Raw genomic sequence first — 20,674 nt, forward strand, 5'->3', positions numbered from 1 at the left:
TCCAATGAAATTCGTTAATTTCTAGTTTAAAAGCAGCTCTCTTATAATACTGCATATTAATCTGTGATAGTAACATGCTCCTTATGAGCGTTGCTGTAAGTGGTAAAAAGAAAACTACTACTTAATGGAACATGTAAATCCAAAATAATTTCTAACTAGTCTGTAGCTCCAAAACCTTACTACAGATTTGACCTAAAGGTTGTAAATACCAGGTCTGAAATCCCAAAAAAAAAACTTACTACAGATTATATTCTGTTGTATATGACAGCGAAATGTTTTTAATTCAAGTTTTCTCAAATCTTGCTTGAGCGTAGACAGAGAATCTATACATAAATGAATACAAAATTAAACTTTATTGTTACAACACAACAGCAAGGCATCTAAATATCTCGGTACCTTTAAAACTTAAAATTTGTGGTTCAACCTAGTAAATCTACAAATTATAGTAAAGTTGTGCTTAACATGTGCTACGTAACATAAGAAAGCGGATTACAGCTGAACATTCTGCTTTCAACCATGAAATCCAGTAAGCGCCGACTCCAAGCTTTAACTGAAGGTACCGACGGAATGCCGAACTATCTCAAAATGGAAGATTCAGAAACTTCAATTCCACCAGTATTCCGATCTCGTTTGCACGAGCTATTTTCTCAAATAGAAAAGGAGTTCGATCTTCTTTATACGGAAAATTTGAACTGTAAGTAGCAAACATATATAGAATATATTCGTTAAATGTGTTGTGAACTGATGCTCAAAACCATCATATGTAACCGTTTACATTGGGAAGCAGATTGATATTATATTTATTGAAACCATAGGGCTTAGTGAGGGCTGATAAAATGTCTTGTGAATAAATAACTAAGATCAGCAAATAATTCTGAAAAAGATATCTGCAAGTTAAACAGTATTATGTACTTTTAAAATGTATTATAAGCAATTTGAACAGCTATTTAAAAGCAAATGCAATTAATTGCAGTACAAGAAAAAATAGATATATTAAGTGAAAAACTTGAGAGGGAAAGTTATATTGGAGACAGACAGAATGTGGATTACATTGAATTTGATGCTACTGGAAAAAATTCTAAAGTAAAATGTGAGTAAAACAAAATAATATAATCTGTAAGTAGTTATGGGAAACTTGTTGGGAGAAAATGCACTAGGTCTATCTCCTATTGTAGATGCTCTTAAATTTTCTATGATTTTATGTCTATTCCAAATAAAATTATACAAAGTTGTCATTAGTCAATTAGTAATGCCAAATTAAGTTGAATCTATTTAAAATTTTAATTACAATACAAATTTTAATATTCATTTTGGATGTTATTCCTTTAGTTCTTGATAATTTTATTATTGAAATGTTTTAGCCTACCTCACTAAATTTTTCAAATAATTTAAAATATTTAATCGTTTAAAATTATTTTAAATATTTTAAAATTATATTAAATATTTTACAACTATTTTAAATAATTTTAGTATCACAAAGCAACTCTCAAAAAGTAAAAGCGAGTCACAAGTTGAGGGTGCAAACAAGCAAAATAGTGTCTAGCTTCAAAGCACCCACATACAGTTGCCAACTGATACGTGAGTTCACTGGTCACAAGGATGGAATCTGGGATGTCACATCAGCACGTCCTGGGCAGGCATTGATTGGAACTGCTTCAGCAGGTTAACTATTCAAAAATATACTATTATAAATTTTTTTTTATTGTCTTGATGGGTGGACGAGCTCACAGTATAAATTTTTTCTAATAAGATTTCTCTTAAATTACTTTTTCAATCATAATTTTCGTTATGTTTCCTTGTCTTTAAGAATGCTAAATAAGTATCATGGAGTAGTTTAAAAGAAACAATTTTGTAGATTTTATAGAATATGAAGCTTAAAAGCTTATCCAGATTGTTCAACAAGTTATTATCTTGGAATTTAAATAGTTTCATTAATATTAAATGATACTTTTAATCAGCCATATTAGTGTGCGAAGAGCGTCATAAATACATATGCTTATTTCTAACTTAAATTATTTTAATTATTAAAACTGTGGTTTTATAAACTTAAATAATCAAGTAATATTAAAAGCATTGAAAGATGTTATAAGTGGCACTTTTCAGCAAACATTCAAGGATGTATCATTTTAACATTTAACCATAAAAAGTTTTTTGTCAGCTTTATTATTTTCTTTTAATTTTATTATTATTACTTTAATCGTTTAAATTAAAGTAATAACTATAATCTTGTTTGCAATAGATCACACAGCCTGTGTGTGGAGTGTGGAATGGGGTAAATGCCTTCTACAATACACCGGTCATTCTGGTTCAGTAAACTCCATTCGATTTCACCCAAGCAGAGACATAGCATTGACTAGCAGTGGTGATAACACAGCACATGTATGGCAAGCTGCTGTGAACTGGGATTTACCTGTGAGTACTCTCAAGTGTAATGATGAATTTATGTTTATTCTTTAACATACTGGACTGACTGTAATTAAAACAGACCAGCTATAAGATGTTGTTAAGACATGAAAATAATCTTGGTATATTGCTTGCTGTGTTGATTTTTAAAATCAAAGAGCCTGTATTTTGTTTGTTGTCTCTTGTCAGAAAAACAAACTAACAGCTCTTCATGTAGTTAAGTCCTCTGCAAACTTTGGCAATGATTCCACCTTTGTTATTTCGGATGCCTATAAGCTATGGGAAATACTTAATTTTATACTTACAATGATAAATTACGGTTTATATCTGGAGTAGTATTACTCATTGTCCCGATCACCGTCCTCGTCGCCTGCGACGAAGGGATCGACCAGCGAATTAACCCATAGACACAGCCCACTGGATTTCTCACCAGATCTTCTGCGAAGCACTGCCCTTGCTACGGCCAGTGTTAGCAACACTTCCGGTTTGAGCCCCGCGAGCTCACCGCGTTAGGGTGAAGCTGAAATAGCCTATCAAGACTAAAAACCAGATCCTTAGGTAGCTTAGCATCAGCCGAATTTTTGGACAATTTCAATGAGAGTTGAGAACATGAATATCTTCACTGTGGTGTTGTATAATTGACGATTAACGTGTGCGATCTTGAATCTTTGAATAATTTGAAATACTTTCAAATGCAATTGGAACAATATGTAAATCGTTGAAGTTCATTTCAATATATTTAATGTTAACATCTTTATAAACAAGTTTTGAAATGTGATCATCATGTAAATTAAGATTTATTACACAAAAGCATTTTATTATGTACGTCAGAACCACCTTGAGACGTACGAGTCGTCAAACATGTTTGATTGCACGAATCTTCAAAGACTATAAAAAATATATCAGAAAATTACGTGACTAGACTAAACTTTGAATCCAAATAAATGTTTTATGCAATAAATATTTAAAAATATACTTCGGATGCAAAATTTATACAAATCTTACGGTTGAGTTGCCTTAAATATGTTAATCTTTTTATGGACGCGTTCTCAAACGCAACTAATAGCTTATTTTTTTCCTACCTATTTTAGTGACCTCGAGAGGTCATACTAGATTTACCGAACGAATATAATAGTGATGATTTGTGTTTTCTTTGTCGTATCACTCTTGTTAGAGCGGTCGTGGTCGTCAGTAAGTATCATTGCAGATAGAGACAGAAGTTATGCGCCTCACATGATTTGTATACATCGACCTTTGAAAAGAGATCTTTCTTTTTGAGTTTTCGCGAGTCGCAGACATAAAACTACTTTTACGGTATGGACGACTAAAATATCGTCCGTAAGGATGAAAATTGTAAAGTATTTGAAGCGATGGAAATAATAAAATTCCAATAAAAAAAGCGAGATTAAACCGTAGAAGAAGTTTTAGTTAGCATATTGACGACCAAGCTTATCCAAAAGTATCGATACAAACACTAACTGTGAATGTACTGAACGAATTAAATAGAATGAATGTATTTATAATTATAATATATAATCACCACAATCCGACATCAAATACTTTCAGTGTTCATATTTTCTATGTTCACCCTAACAGCTACTAATTGAATATTTTAGCGTGGTCAATCTTCTGAAGAGGAACTTGAAGGCGGAGGCGAGGAGAGTCTTGGGGAAGGCGGGGATAGGCCTGAAGTGCTCCGCACACCACTTATAGAGCTCAGTGGACACCAGGGCGTCGTGGTGGCGGCTGACTGGCTGACCGGCGGCGATCACGTCATCACCGCGTCTTGGGATAGGACGGCTAATTTATATGATGTAGAGACTGGGGACTGCCTGCAGGTTCTAACCGGTAAGTGCCATAAATATATTGCTCCAAAAAGCAGAATTTAGCCTTTGGCTAACTATTATAATCGTATAGGAAACTGACAAAACTCCCATTTTCTATGCTATACGACTTCAACTAAGAACTTCGAAGTTGCAATAGCCCCTTGGCCTACCAACAATTATGTAGGAAAAAAAAAGAACAAAATATGTTGACTCTTGTTTTCCTGTTTTCCGGATTTGTCATATTTGGTTATAGTTTGTAGAATTTTTCTAAAGCAATAACTGGTATTATTGGTACGACATTCGCAATAGGTGCCAGCGAAGTGAAGTTAGCATTAGGAACTGAATTCGGAATATGACACCAATAATAATTACCAAAGCAAACTCAGGTTCCCAGTATAATATATTGCTCAAACTTTTAAATTGAAAAGATTGTTACATAATAATTATGTACATACGCAGACAGTGCATGAGATTTATGTTAGCAGACATTCTAATGTGACATCTGGTAAATTTGATTTCGTATTGGGAAAAGAAAGTTTTTCATTAAAAAAAAAAACGTCAATCGTTACATACACTCGGACTTATTATTTTCTAAAACTGATTTTATAATCATACTGTTGTAATTCTTGTCTTTTTTTTTTATTATTTTGAACTCGAAACTGATTGGTAGCAATTACGTAAGAAGTTATACTTTTTCAACTACACCGCAATATCTCTTTATATTAGGATCAAATAATTCAATTCGAAAAGTTGATTTCAAAGTCTCATATTTTATTGCTGGTGTAGGCAGACGAGCCACGGTCCATCGAATGGTGTGGGGCTATCGTCGTTTGTGGACATGCCAAAGGCACTGTTAAACCCTTGCCTATTGCTGAAGAGTCTCTTCAAACCTCATTATAACATTGCTTTAGTTTCTAGTATCGTATTATTTTACCATATACAATATAAGTTGCAAAACTTAATAACTAGCGGAATAAAAGGCTTTGTATTTAAAAAAAAAATTGCATACATCTCCATAGTAGATACAGACCTGTCCTGGTGAAACATGAAAGCCCTCTGGGCCACCTGTAGTCACTCGATGTCAATAGCCTGTCTATTAAAGCTCTAAAACATTACCTAAAGAAAATGTGTAAATTATTTTATTAAGGGATTAATTTTGTAGTTTCTCTTATGAATTATTTTTTTATTACTTAGATGGATGGACGAGCTCACAGCCCACCTGGTGTTAAGTGGTTACTGGAGCCCATAGACATCTGTAAATGTGTCACCCACCTTGAGATATCAGTTGTAAGGTCTCAGTATATTTACAACAGCTGCCCCACCCTTCAAACCGAAACGCATTACTGCTTCACGGCAGAAATAGGCAGGGTGGTGGTACCCACTCGCGCGGACTCAAGAGGTCCTACCACCAGTAAAATATCAATATCTTCTATCATGACTAGGGCACGATCACGAGTTGACGCATGCGTCCGCACATCACAACGCGCGGCTCGTTGTCACCGCGTCCAGAGATACGACCTTCCGACTCTGGGACTTCCGTGAGCCGATTCACTCTGTTTCCGTGTTCCAGGGGCACACTGAGTAAGTTTTATTATTATTTTTTATTGCGTAGATGGGTGGAAGAGCTCACAGCCCCCCTATTGTCAAGTAGCTACCGGAGCCCATAGACTTCTACAACGTAAATGCCGCCACCCACCTTGAGATATGAGTTCTAAGGTCTCAGTATAGTTACAACGGCTGTCCCACCCTTCAAACCGAAACGCATTACTGCTTCACGGCAGAAATAAGCAGGGTGGTAGTACCTACTCGTGCGGACTCACAAAAGGTCCTACCACCAGTAATTACGCAAATTAATTTTGTAGGTTTTTTGAACACTGATAAAAATTGAGTATTCACTATGGCGTGTGCGCATAAGTTCACAGTTCACACGCAGTCCATAGATGTTGATACAACATTGACTCGCTAAACTTTGAAATTTGAAGTTAAAGATATAAGAATTTAATGAGAGATACGATAGATATGTGACGAAATAAAAGCGATTACTCAATATATTAAATAAAATTGAAGCTATATTTTGAGATACAGATGTCAGCAATATGGTCATACCAAAAACTATTGTATGAAACCATATCGCTGTGTCAAGTGTGCTGGACCGCACAAAACTTCGGAATGCACAAAAGTGGATCGCAATACACCTGCTTTATGTGCATTGTGTTTAGGACCCCACCCAGCAAATTATAAAGGCTGTGAGGTATACAAGGAAATCCTATCAAGGAAAACCTCGCAACACTTACCACGTAAACATAAGCAATTTGAGTATAAACCTCAAAAAAATAAGGAAGAAACTGATTATAAAACATCTGCAAATCAGAATAAAGAGGAAATTGAACCGCTGCAGGAGCAGAGGAAAGCACATGAGCACAAATCGTATGCCGATACAGTCAGATCTCAGGTACATCAAAACAATACAATCCATCAACCAGACTCTTATAAAGTCATAGAACAAATGTTTATAAAACAATCCCAAAAGATTGATACTGTATTACAGCAAATGAGTACATTACTTGAACTCATTACAGTACTAGTCTCTAAGTTAACAAAATGACTGCACTAAAAATCGCTACATGGAACATCAATGGCTTGGCACCCAACATCGATGAAGTGGAAATTCTGATCTGTCTACATAGTCTAGACATTCTCCTAATTTCAGAGACACATATGACGACCAGCAGCTCGATAAGAATTAAAGGATATAAGATCTATTCCACAAATCACCCAGACGGTACAGCCCACGGCGGGACAGCAGTGATAATCAAAGCCACTGTTAGACACCATGTGCTACCAAACTACTGTACCGAACATATCCAGGCTACCACAGTAGCAGTCAGTGACAGAAATGGAGACTTTAATATATCATCAATTTATTGTCCCCCGAAACATAAAATAAGTGAAGCACAGTTTTCTGACTACTTTTTAAGCTTAGGATACAGATTTATTGCTGGGGGTGACTGGAATGCGAAGCATTCGCACTGGGGCTCTAGATTAATAACTACACGTGGAAGGGAGCTGAAGAAAAGTGTAGATAAACAGTTCTTGACTACTGTGTCAACTCCAGAACCAACACACTGGCCCACAGACCAGAACAGACTGCCAGACGTTCTAGACTTTTTCATCACAACAGGACTGTCTCGACTGTTCTTCAATGTTGAGTCATGCCTCGATAGCTCATCTAACCATATTCCTGTAATATTGGCAGTGAGCACCACTATTCTTAAGAAAGAAGTTCGGCAAACATTGTACAACAAATACACAGACTGGGATAGCTTCCGGGAAATAGTTGATACGGAGCTAAGCCTAAAAATAGCACTTAAAACAGAAGAGGATATCGAAGAAGCCACAAAGCATTTCACCACAACAGTTCAAGCTGCCTGCTGGAAAACCTCTCCGGAGCACTTGAATCCCAGGCCACGGCAAAATAAGATATCGTTTGAAATAAAAGAACTGATTCTGAAGAAAAGAAAACTGCGAAGAGTATGGCATACTAGCAGGCTCTCAGTAGATAAAAGAGCTCTTAACAAAGCAGTCAAGGATCTTAAACTTGCCATAAAAAATGCAAGGGACAAAACTATGGAATGTTATTTAGATTCCTTGACTGCAACAAGTGCTACTAACTACTCTCTATGGCGAGCTTGTAGGAACTATAATAGGCCTATGGATCCCAAACCGCCGTTACGGTTGCAGAATAACACTTGGGCAAGAACAAGACAAGAAAAAGCTGACGCCTTTGCTGTTCACTTAGCAAAAGTATTCACGCCTAATGATGCTGACCCAAACACTGATGATTCCTTCATAGATTCGGCCCTAAGTCAAGACTTCCAGCTCGATTTGCCGATTAGGCCTACAACTCCGAAAGAAGTCGTGGCAACAATCTCAAAATTGGAGGACAAAAAAGCCCCCGGGTTTGATTTAATAGACAAAAAAGTCCTGAAGGAACTTCCCAAAAAAGCCATAGTTTTTCTAACCATCTTATTTAATGGCATACTAAGAACTGGACACTTTCCATCACTGTGGAGAGTTTCACAAGTAATTATGATACCTAAAGTAGGGAAGCCAGTGAACGAACTTAGCTCATACAGGCCGAGTAGTCTACTAACCGTAACGTCAAAACTTTTTGAGTCAGTCCTGCTGCACAGATTATTGGAGGAGATTCATCAAAGAGCCATAATCCCGGACCACCAGTTTGGCTTTCGCCAGCAACATGGCACTGTGGAACAAGTCCATAGAATCTGCTCTGTGATAAGGAAGGCACTAGAGAGAAAGGAGTACTGCTCCTCTGCCTTCCTAGACGTGCAGCAAGCGTTTGATAGAGTATGGCACAAAGGTCTCTTGTATAAAGTAAAAACTCTTCTACCCTGTACATTCTTCCCCATCATAAAATCTTATCTAACAGAAAGAATATTTCAAATAAGAGAAGAAGAGTGTACATCGCCATTTCACTCAATCAAAGCTGGTGTACCGCAGGGGTCTGTCCTGGGTCCAGTCTTGTATACCATTTACACATGTGATTTACCACAAAGCGAACATGTTACATTAGCAACATTCGCAGACGATACCGCTGTACTGGCATGTAGCAATTGCCCAAACGAAGCTTCAGACTTCCTACAGACTGGATTGCAAGAAATTGAAACTTGGCTTTCAAAGTGGAGAATAAAAACTAGTGTGACAAAATCCGTTCATGTAACCTTCACCCTCCGTAGAGGAGACTGTCCGCCAGTAACTCTGTGCAATCAACAACTCCCGCAAGAACGCTGCTTAAAATACTTGGGAATACACCTTGATAGGAGACTCGTATGGAAACAACACATACAGAAGAAGAGAGAAGAAATCAACCTGAAATACAGAGGACTCTACTGGCTGCTTGGCAGAAATTCCAAGCTGTCAGTAGATAATAAGCTACTCATCTACGAAATGCTCTTGAAACCAATTTGGACATACGGGATTCAACTATGGGGTTCGGCGTGTGACTCTAACATAAATATCATACAGAGGGTTCAAAATTACATCCTGAAACAAATATCGAACTGTCCGTGGTTTATAAAAACATCGGAGATTCATGAACACCTCAAAATCAGGACTGTTAAACAGGAAATCAAGACCTGGAGTATGAAATACAGAAAAAGGCTAGAAATGCATCCTAATAAGCTTGCCACGCAACTAACCACACCGGACCTAATAAATAGGCTTAAAAGGCGACAAATCCTAAGTCTTGATAGACATGGTTGACAGAGTGGAGCAGTCTCGATGGAGATTTTGCTCTGACCGTCTAACAGCTCTCAACACATCTGCTCATAGTCTAGCTGACTGATAGCAAGATAAAGAAAAAAAAAAAAAAAAAAAAAAATATTTTGAGATACAAAATGTCTTTCACGTTTGCCTTGGAAGAAATTGCCAGATAAAAAAAAATTGAGATGTGTAGTAAAATTGTCGAAATTTAGAAGTGTCTTACGATCGTAAACTAACCTTCGCAAACGTCACTCTCTTAGTTCCCCGTTAAGTAGTAAACGAAAATAATACTAAGGTTGAATTTTAATGTAACTAAATTAATTACTGCCATCTCAAATTGAATCCATAGCGTCATTCTGTATTAATGATATATTGTGTGTTTGACAGGAGTGTAACATCAGCTGTCTTCACGCGAGAGGACAAAGTCGTTTCCGGTTCGGACGATCGCTCAGTAAAGGTACAATTTTATTTTCGGGACAAATCAAATTTACGATATATGAGTCGTCTATTATCAAAGGTGGCAATCTGTGTATTTGGACAAAAAAATGTTGTTGATATGTCAATACAGATTAATTTGAATATAATCGTCTCCTTCAAAGAATACGGTTCAAAACCTGCATTAAATAAAGATTAATACTTAACCTGTTATTTATCTAAAATGTCGTTCAGAAGAGTTTTGTGACTGCCAATAGAATACAAAGTCAATAATTCGTTTTTCTGATTTACCAATAATTGTCCAAAAGTCACATTGCCGGCTTTGATAATAGTCGACTCATATATCGTCTTCCCGCATTAAAACTGTATAATCTCAAAACTTACTAATTTTACAGGAGAGCATTTTAAAGGTTTAACATGTGATATTTTTAACATTAATCATCTTTGCAAACATTATTTTTTTACTTTTTATCAGTTACATTATCTGTCTTTTAAAGTAAGATAAAATTATGTATTAATTTTGTTATTAGTAGTCAAAACATAGATAACTAAAAAAAAACTAACGCGCTTTTGACAGTATTTATGAGTAAAATACTGATTATACCAAATGATTCCGCATATTAACTCAATTTCGAATATTTTTGGAAATGGTTGACTTAATAGTCGCTGTAAAATGTAGAGTAGGGCTCGTAATAGCCTATAATGACACGAACTAGGCGGCCTTATAAAATGAATGTTATCATTTTTCGAGGAAAATTAATATATATGATGATATGAGATGTTTTCACACATACTTTTGTAAACTGAGCCCTATAGCAAAGATATTACGAGTTTAATTTTCTGTTTACTGCTTGCTACACGATCCTTAAATGTAGTAGAGCTCAGTGATTTGGTCAGCTGAATATTGCTTATACAGGGTGTATTAAAACCATTTCCGAAAACCGGTGTTGTATTCTTCGATCAATAATAGTACTAGATTAAGGATCAGGAACAAAAATAAGACGCTCGAGTGGCCACGTTTGCAGACACGAAAACATCTTCATTTCTTAGAAAAAAGTTTAATAATGTTAACGACTTCAGTTTATTATAAACCTTAATACCTAAACATAAAGTTTAATTACCATTGCAAAATATATGTATTTAGGTCCTTTCGTCAGAGAAAGAATATTATGGAATAAATTTAAAATGTCACTTGAACATAAAAAGTCATCAGTACAAAAATATTTATTCTAAAATGATACATAAAGCCTTATTTATAAGGTTAAAAATATTTGTTTAAAATTTCGTGCTTATTGTATTGTGGAACTAGATGTAGTTCTTGGTATTACATTTCAATGCTCAGAACACAGTAAGTATTGAAAGACATAGAGTTGCAGAATATATTTGTTTTAGGTTTGTTTTGTCCGGTCGCAACTATTTTTGACCGATTCAAAAAAGTAGTAGATAATATTTTACATTGCCGCTATTACAACAAATAGGTAATAAAAAATAAAATTGAATAAAGTAAAAAAAAAATGAAAGGAAACACGAAACATGTTTTCCACGTATTCTTTATACAGAAGTAATTAAATAATGTAGGTTTAATTACCTTTAAACAGATTCAGTTTGTTATAAAGCTGTCTTTTAGAAGTCATTTTTATATGAGCGGTTTCTTTTTTACAAATATAATGTAATCTTATATCAATGAATTTTTCTATAATCAGTTTAATTTAGGCTTATTTTATGGCTGTGTTCGTTTCCCCCAGAAAACAAATCCTTTTCAGCATATACGTTTAAAATATTTACACACACATATAAAGTTTTTATAATACTTTTTTGCATTGATTTGCCACCACCACTGAACAATTCTAGAATTTTTATAAGGGTTCTATATTTCTTCTCCTCTTTCTTTCGCGACAATATATATCCATTGTGCACAGCGACAAGGGGCTACTAGGAAATCTACAAACAAAAATAACATTATAAAATAACAAAACTACTCTATGCATTCCCTGTTCAAGAATAGGTGATGTTTGTTACAATAGTTGGCGCCTTGTTGCAAACATTGGCCAAACAATTACAATATTCGTAAATTGTGTTTTATTTACAATATAATTGTGTTTATTATTTTATGAAAAACACTTAATAATATAAACTTACCAAAAAAAGATATTCCTTCCAAAACCTTGGTGTTACGGTGGTTTTTTACTCAGTTTTTGAACGCCCAGTGCAGCGTTTTGACCTCTTAGTGTTGGCTATGATTGGACCATACTACATAATTTGAAATAAGACCACAAATTTATTTGGGGTCTTATTTTTCGGGCCGTTTTTGAAGCGCTAACCGAGAATCTAGTATTATTATTGATCGAAGGTTGTATTAGTAATTACTAACATGATTTATTAAAGGAGATGTCAATGAAAAAATACAAACTTATACAATCATGGAATATAATCTATTAATATCAAACCGCCACTTCCGGCCGGGAATATTGTGTATTGTGTGCCGAATTCATAGTCGTGATCACATTGCTTAGTCGTCTTGCTTAGTCGTGCGCACATGGCTCATGTTGCAAGCCAGATTTTGTTTCTTTTTACTTGTGTTTTGTATGTATCTTTTTAGCTTGTGATGTGTATTGTGTGCCGAATCCATAATCGTGACCACATTAATGGTTCTAATGAAAAACGTTCCGATTCTCAGAGTAGAAACTATAGTTGAAACACATTAGTTCGGTTGCCGATAACGTTTTACGTATTCAGGTGTGGGACGTGCGGAACATGCGGTCCGCGCTCGCTACGATAAGGTCCGATTCGTCGGTGAACCGCGTCGGTGTGAGCAGCGCCGGCCTCATCGCCATACCACACGACAACAGACAAGTGCGTCTGTTCGATCTACAAGGACAGAGACTCGCCAGACTTCCCAGGTCGAGCAGACAGGTGAGAAAAGGACATCGTCTCTGTCAAACCAAAATCTGCTCTGTGCAAAAACATTTTCGTATAATTTTTTTTTATTGCTTACATAGGTGGACGATCTCACAGCCCAACTGATGTTAAGTGGTTACTGGAGCCCATAGACATCTACAAAGTAAATGCGCCGCCCACCTTGAGATATTAAGTTCTAAGGTCTTAGTATAGTTACAACGGCTGCCCCACCCATCAAACCGAAACGCATTACTGTTTTACGACATAAATAGGCCGGGTGATGGTACCTTCCCGTGCGAACTCACAAGAGGTCCTCTACCACCAGTATAATATTTTATATGAAGGTGAATTTTTAAGAACTATACAAAATGAAAGCTATAGATAAATATTAAAGCTATAGGGCTGTGAACTATACAAAAAGGTCAAAAAGTAAAATTCTCTAAAAGTGCACATAGCAGATTTTGGTTTGACAAGACGATATTTTGGTTCTGTTCAAATGTGATCATTTCACAGGTGTTTTGTTTGAGAGTCTTCGCAAATGAACATTATTTTCAGCGCATCCATCATATATTGTGGGAAAAAGCGGAAAGTAAAGATCTTCCACCGATCGGAAGTTTTTGATCTCCAGTTCGACCATACAACCTAACTGTAGTTTAATCTTGTAAACAACATTTATATTTATAGCGATTCAGATTTTTGACGGGTTTCTTTTATAATGTGATGGGTTCCGCAAAAGGTCTTTGGGTTAGAAATTGACAAGTGATAAACTCACTTAAAGCGATGTTTCCGGTTTTAAAGAAACGTCTTTTAAGTCTTGACTGAGAACCCTCGTTCTACCTAAGAGCTGATCACGAATTATGTCTCATGACATAATTCCGCCATTTATATTTTCAGAATTGATTTACAAAATCACGTGTACTTGCAGGGTCATCGTCGCATGGTGACGTCAGTGGCCTGGGCCGAAGACATGTCCTCGAACATTAACTTCTTCAGTTGCGGCTTCGACCGCCGCATACTGGGCTGGTCTATTCAACCGTCGAAGGAAAATTGATCATGAAAAGGTATCATCACTGATAAATGAATAAATAAATAAATATCAAAATGTTAGATTATCTAATTAGAAAATGTATTTTACTACGTATTTATTCGCCGTCTTATGTTTTTCGTGAGAAGAAGTCGCTATTGAGAATTATTATCAAAAGAAGTTACTATAATGAAAAAGATTTATTAAAGTCATCAATCAAGAAGTGACGTTTAAAACTCACAATAAAAGAAATGATCGTTCAGTATATATCTACGCTTGAAAGGCAAACGTGACTAAGCGACAATAACTGCTTTGTACATAAATGATAGGCAATAACCATATTCGATGCGCAAAAATATATATTTCTAGGTCTATTAAAATCATTTCAATCCTACAGCTAGATTCGTTAAAATAATTTTTTTTTAGGTAGTATATTTTAAATTAATTTCAACTTTAAATTAGTCTACTGTAAAGTTCACGCATTGTCGCTTAGTGACGTTTGCCTTTCAAGCGTCGATATGGAGGGTAGAATTAAGGAACACCATCTCAATGTATTAAAAGTTTCCGCCCAAAGGGAATCAATTAAGGTGGCGCCACAGTAGCAAGTGGGAAGATTTTAAAAACGCCCCATAAACTACCACACTTGACTTCAATTCAGCACACTTCACTCTGTTTAAAACTGGCGTATAGATAAATTTTCCACTGTCAACGCTAGCGCTATTTCGGCGAGTCTACGAACTATAACTTGCTGTTTACAGGTGAACACTTTTTCAACTTGTTCCCTAATTTCCTATACACGATGGTACTTCTTTTCCCCTACCCTCCATGTTTTAGTACATTCATTATTATATAGTCTGTTTTACTGTTTTTAGGGATGCGCTAGGCTAATCGATTAGTAATTTAAAATCGATATGTATTTTATGTCTTATACATAAATATTATGATATATGTAGAAATTCGGTTAAAATATATAATTATATTTTAGTTCTGTAATCGTTGTTGTGAAGTTATTGTATTTTTGTTTTCATTTTAATAATTATATTGTAATGCTGTTAAATTTTGTCACTATTTAATATGATACAATGTAGTAGTAACATACTTAATGTTATTTATGTATGTACTGTATTACTAAAAATTTACAGTATCGAATCTCTCAAAAAAAACATTTTTCAATTTCTGGTCAGTCACTTATCTATAAAGTCAACATATTTCAAAAATGATTGGATTTCAAATAGTGACTCTTAAAACACAAAACCGTTTAAAGTACAATTCAATGATTGGATTGGAAGACATTGTCATATGATAAAAACATCTATGCTCATAAAACGACGATCACGTTTGAAAAATTAAATCTTCTAATTACTAACATTGCACTCAATGTAAAATGATTGAAATCAGATGGTGGTGGGCCTAATGCCCTCGAAGATACAACATAACATAATAACAAACTTATCACAACATGCCACCATAAAATACAACTATTTTATTATTGATTTAATATACCTGGATTTAGCGCCGTAGTGGCCTCTGGAACGTTCTCTTAAACCTATGTAATAGGCACCTACCCTCGTCTGTATAAAACTGAACACTAAATATAAAGAATACCAAGCATCAAATTCAAGTCCGAAATTACAATGCCAATCAACTCACTTAAGCACTCTGCTAATTTGTGTTGTTTTTATAAGTAATTTAAATTTTATTTATTATCGTGGCGAACTTTCTTAGAGCTCTATGTCCAGAAATTGTCAAAAAATCTGTGCATAAAAGTAAATGTGAAACAGAAATAAGATATTTTTGTGGTTGAATAGAGAAACTTAAAAACAACTACATTATGAGTTTAGCTTCGAATATCAGTATTACATTAAATCATTTTGTAAGATAAATATTGCTAGGAGTTAGCATTCAAAACATCTGTGTAGATTTTTTTTATTTTTTTTTATTGCTAGATGGGTGGACGAGCTCACAGCCCACCTGGTGTTAAGTGGTTACTGGAGCCCATAGACATTTACGACGTAAATGCGCCACCCACCTTGAGATATAAGTTCTAAGGTCTCAAGTATAGTTACAACGGCTGCCCCACCCTTCAAACCGAAACGCATTACTGCTTCACGGCAGAAATAGGCAGGGCGGTGGTACCTACCCGCGCGGACTCACAAGAGGTCCTACCACCAGTAATAAAAGTTCTGATAATTCATTTCAATTTTTTTTTTTTTTATTGCCCTTTTAGGCAGACGAGCATACGGCCCACCTGATGGTGAGTGGTTACCGTCGCCCATGGACTTCAGCAATGCCAGGGGCAGAGCCAAGCCGCTGCCTACCGAACCTGAAATAGTTGTATGGTTCTATTTTAAAAATATCTAATATGAAATTAATAAAATAAACCTTATTCCAGAATATTTAGAACAACACGGCTTTATCTTTTAGCATAGACTATAGAAGTTTTCAACTTACAGCTTACCTTTGAAAGCAGATGATCATTTTTGAGCTTTTTCGTCAATATTTCTCATGTACACAACACTTTGTGAGTATGGAATAGACCAAATCTATCTAGATTTTCTCGTAGAAATTATGGTTAAACTACATCTTTGTTTACAGTTTCATATATTATATGAATCCGTGTTTGTATCAGGAAAATCAAAAATTATTTAACTCTTTTTATTTATTTATTCGGAATTTGCAATAAACCTAGTCAGCAAAAGTTTTTTTAGCCAAAGATGACATACTAACTCTTTCCTGTGAAATTTTATTTTTAATTATATTAATGAAAAAAATATATATCTCTATGCAAGAATAGGCAAAGTAATAAAAAGGGCAGAGCGTTGGTACTTTCCTGTGCTTGCGGTACTTACACGTGTAATTGAATAGGTTATTTTAGAACCTACTTGAAATCATACAATTCAATCAGATTAAACCTAATGTATGAAGTATTCATTTAATATTTCTATTTACTAGCGTAAGATTAATTATAATATTTAATTAAAATGTTATGTTATATTGTGTTGTATAATTTCGTTTTATAATTTATCTAGGGTGTATATTGTGCGTTCTATCCTGTCCGTCATATTTCTAACAGTATGTCAATATTTCTGTCGTCCTATTTCCGAAATTCGCATAACTTTCTATTATTTAATTCCGGACATCCGCAAATAATCGTTTTAAAAAAATTTGCCGGGATGGTACGAACGTGCAATAATACCCAGTACGTATTTTATCATTATTTAAATTAAAAAAATGTAATTAGTGTAATTGTTAATCTCAAAATAAACTAAAACAGTTTTCTTGTACCTACTGTTCTTTTTAATGAAATTAAATAACAATGTAGAATACGTTAGTCGTGGTCGAAGATTCAACTGTATTGACATAACGTCTTTACCATGCTTTACCATGTCTTTCAAACCAAAAAGTATCATTGTCTCGCAGCAGAAATAAATAGGACGGTGCAGTGTTATACGAGACCGCAAAACTCACACCTGGAATACCTACAGGTCTAAATAGCTTCATAGGATTGCCACCAGTAATCTTTCAATCATAAAAAAAAAAGATTCTTTTTCGCTCAGCATGTCCCGTAAAATAAGTAGCGCAACACTAATAGTTTAGCCGTATAGTTTCCGACGAGACATATATTACGTTCTTTGTAGGGAGCTAAAAACAAAAGCTTCAACTATGAGTATTGTACTTTGTCAAGCAAATTAAAGCTGTTCTGTTTACATTAATATTCATTACATTGCGGCTTTCGAGGCGGTTTTATTACATTATAGAATTTAAGTTTTGTTTATTTGTTTATTGGTTGAACATTAGTAATTGAGAATGGGGGTTTTGTTGGGCAATGGGGACTAGATAGTAATATGAACGTTAGACATCAAACGTGCCCATATTTCTGTTTTATACGTGGGGAAAACCTTCGATCAACAATAGTAACTAGATAAAGGGATACGTACAAAATTAAAGCACAAACTGTCCGCGTGAATGTATACTTATATAGCTACATTCGTTTACTAACAAACGGAGAAAAAAGTTTTGAAACACTTTTACGTTCAAACTAATTACAACTGTGGCACCTAGTAATAAAGTCACAAATCTCCAAAACATTATCTAACACTTACGATCATTCGTCACATAAAACGAGCAAAGCAATAAATTACTCCTGTCACTTACCAATAAAAATACATATTTTAAACAACTTTTAATGTTAAATCAATCTTAAAAGACAACAAATAAAGTAACTTTTCCCTTAATTGCTCTGAGAACTAACATCGTTTTGCTTTGTTTATTTTTGCTTCTTGAAATGCCGATTTCTATTTACTACAGGAAGTAAGGGAGTCGCGCTAAACACTAAAATAATTTATTAATGAATTAAAGTAAAACTTTAGTTGTTTACTTTTTATGTTTTGGAAATGTATGTTTGTTAGTATCTATACATTACTTATTATTTTATTAGCGTTACGTTTTTGTGTAATATTTATTTTTAAGTTTTCGCGACCAGTGCACATAATAAAACAACGTTTAAACGGTTTCAAGCGCGGTATTTTTATAACAAAGTTTCGGCCACGTTTCAGTAGCCGTGAGCACGGAAGACAAAGATGTCCAGTGTCAATAAGCGGAGATCTTAGCTGGCTTATAAAAGTCATCTCTTGTTTCTCTGGCGACAATCGAGATCCATTCTGCACACGTGATTGCTAGGAAAGCTAAAATAAAAATGGAAAGCTAAGTATCTAATGAGAGTCCAACAAACAGACACAAAAGCAGCATTAAACAATTTTAACCAACTAATTTTGAAGTATTGCTAACAAATTTTAAAAAATTATTACAACACAAATCTACTCCATGTATTTACTGTTCTGTTAAGCAAAAGTTTGTCCATGAGTTGGCCGAGCCTTGGCCAACGTTTGTAGCGGTGGCTAAAAATCGGTAATTTTGTTCAAAATTTTATATTATTTATTAGTTTAAAGCCTAAAATATAGTTTATACTTCATGTACTTACCAAAAGTAAGATACTTCAGCCGTTAAATTGCTTTTTCGGGCATTATTTTTGCAACTTTTGAATACACACTGCGGCATTGTGAGACGGGTTGACATTGGCTGTGTTTGAAGTGAACTAAACAAAATAACAGCTCACATTTCAAGTGAGCTGTTATTTGACGAGACGGTTTTTCTGCACCGACCGTGTATCTAGTTACTATTGTTGATCGAAGGGGAAAACACCTATAGAGGACAAGTATATCCGAACCTCGATCATCAAATGTCAATAACAAAATATATGACTAGTTTCACACTAGGCTATTCAATACTCTCTGAGGAGGATCCATCGTTCCGGTACGTGACGTTTGGAAAATATTGTTCTTATCTATTTCAGTCGCCCTGGACGAACTTATGAAATAAAACTACATTAAAGTTAAATGAACATATTTTCTGATTGTAACTTAATGTCTGCAGAATGTATGGGCACGTATAAGTTTGTTCAATAAGTGTAGTTTCAACTCGAATCGGAGAAAAGACGCGTGAACGCTTAAATCATGAACATATATTCAAACACTAACGACGAACGTTATTTTTTATCCAAATGAGAAAATTGAACTTAATTATTTTCAAAATTAACCTATTTTCAGAAAACACTATCTTGTAAATGATTTATAACATTTAAAAAAAAATGTCTGGTTTGTCTTGTACGGTTAATTAACTAAGATGTCAAACAATGTTATTATGATAATATTTATAAATTTTATCACATTCGCTAATATGTAACATAATATTTCTTAAGTGGTGTGTCCTTGTTTATAGCTATTTAATTGCGCTTTAGAGAAGTTACTTGGTATTATAATTATAAAATTTTAATATCAATAGCAAGTACCTACATAAGTGTTAATTGATGCAGTTCAAATATCACTTTACAATGAAAACTTTAAATATGATCTGAGTATTTTTGTTATGCCGATACTGGTACTTGTGTAAGAAAAATAAATAAAAGGGAAATTGTGTGTTTTAATTACATTTATAAATGTTTAGTTAGTAACGGAATCAAACAATGTGACCTCAGTTGCTCTCCACGCCAATTTTACATTAAACATCCTAATTATTTTCCCTTCATTTCACTTTTCGTTCGGAAGTTAAAAACAAGACTAAAATGTTAAGGGCTACTATCATTTTGCCGGTGCAATTTGACAAAATTGGTCCATGAGGGTCAATTCCCACTGAAAGAGCAACGGCGCGCAGTGGCCGTAAGAGCAAGTGACTGAGCGCGGCGCCGCAAGGGGCAGTGTGGCGCCGCGCGGGGCAGTGCGGCGCCGCGAGAGGCAGTACGGCGCCGCGAGAGGCAGCGCGGCATCCCGAGGCGCCGCAATGAGCCTCCGCGTGGTAGCTTTGAAAACTAGTGTGCGATCTACTTCACTCAAGGAAAGTTGTGTGGCAATAAATATGGTGGATTTGGATTTATGTATCATAGCAATGGCTGTAGAAGAAGAACAAGAAGTAACAAACAAAACGGAAAGAAAAAGGAAAAGAAAATTTTTGGTACATGATTTATGGAAGAAAAGAAGAGAAGTTGGTGAATTTGAAACATTTTGTAAAAAATTAAATCAGTACATTACAAATTAAATTCTCTTCAATATTCATTGTTTTCTTTTTTCTCACGGAGCGTAGCACGTTTTAACTTGATACCCTTTAATAAAATGACGCGAAATGCGCAAGCGGCAGGGCGGGCGGGTATGAAAGTATGAAATGGTCGCTCGCGCGCAGCCGCGAGTCTGTCAGCTGCACCGCGGTCGGTCGCACGTCAGCTAGCTGCGCCGCGATCAGCCGCGCGGCGCCT

At 35.2% G+C, this 20,674-nt stretch overlaps 1 protein-coding gene and 1 long non-coding RNA gene across 2 annotated transcripts; one reads left to right on the plus strand and one right to left on the minus strand.

The window, feature by feature from the left end:
• Positions 1 to 242: 242 nt before the first annotated feature.
• Positions 243 to 19,852, plus strand: LOC101743495 (WD repeat-containing protein 37). The gene is made up of 9 exons (XM_004924523.5): positions 243 to 694; positions 974 to 1,090; positions 1,471 to 1,662; positions 2,240 to 2,412; positions 4,020 to 4,251; positions 5,672 to 5,810; positions 9,900 to 9,969; positions 12,684 to 12,860; positions 13,771 to 19,852. The coding sequence occupies exons 1-9, from the start codon at positions 517 to 519 to the stop codon at positions 13,894 to 13,896; spliced, it is 1,404 nt and encodes a 467-aa protein (XP_004924580.2). The 5' UTR covers positions 243 to 516; the 3' UTR covers positions 13,897 to 19,852.
• LOC134201406 (uncharacterized) lies at positions 11,520 to 12,221 on the minus strand. The gene is made up of 2 exons (XR_009976682.1): positions 12,087 to 12,221; positions 11,520 to 11,888 (listed from the first exon to the last, which is right to left on the minus strand). It is a non-coding gene; the product is annotated as an uncharacterized LOC134201406 (long non-coding RNA).
• Positions 19,853 to 20,674: the final 822 nt, after the last annotated feature.

Source organism: Bombyx mori, chromosome 25 (assembly GCF_030269925.1).
Source record: "Bombyx mori chromosome 25, ASM3026992v2".
NCBI classification, from domain to species: Eukaryota; Metazoa; Arthropoda; class Insecta; order Lepidoptera; family Bombycidae; genus Bombyx; species Bombyx mori.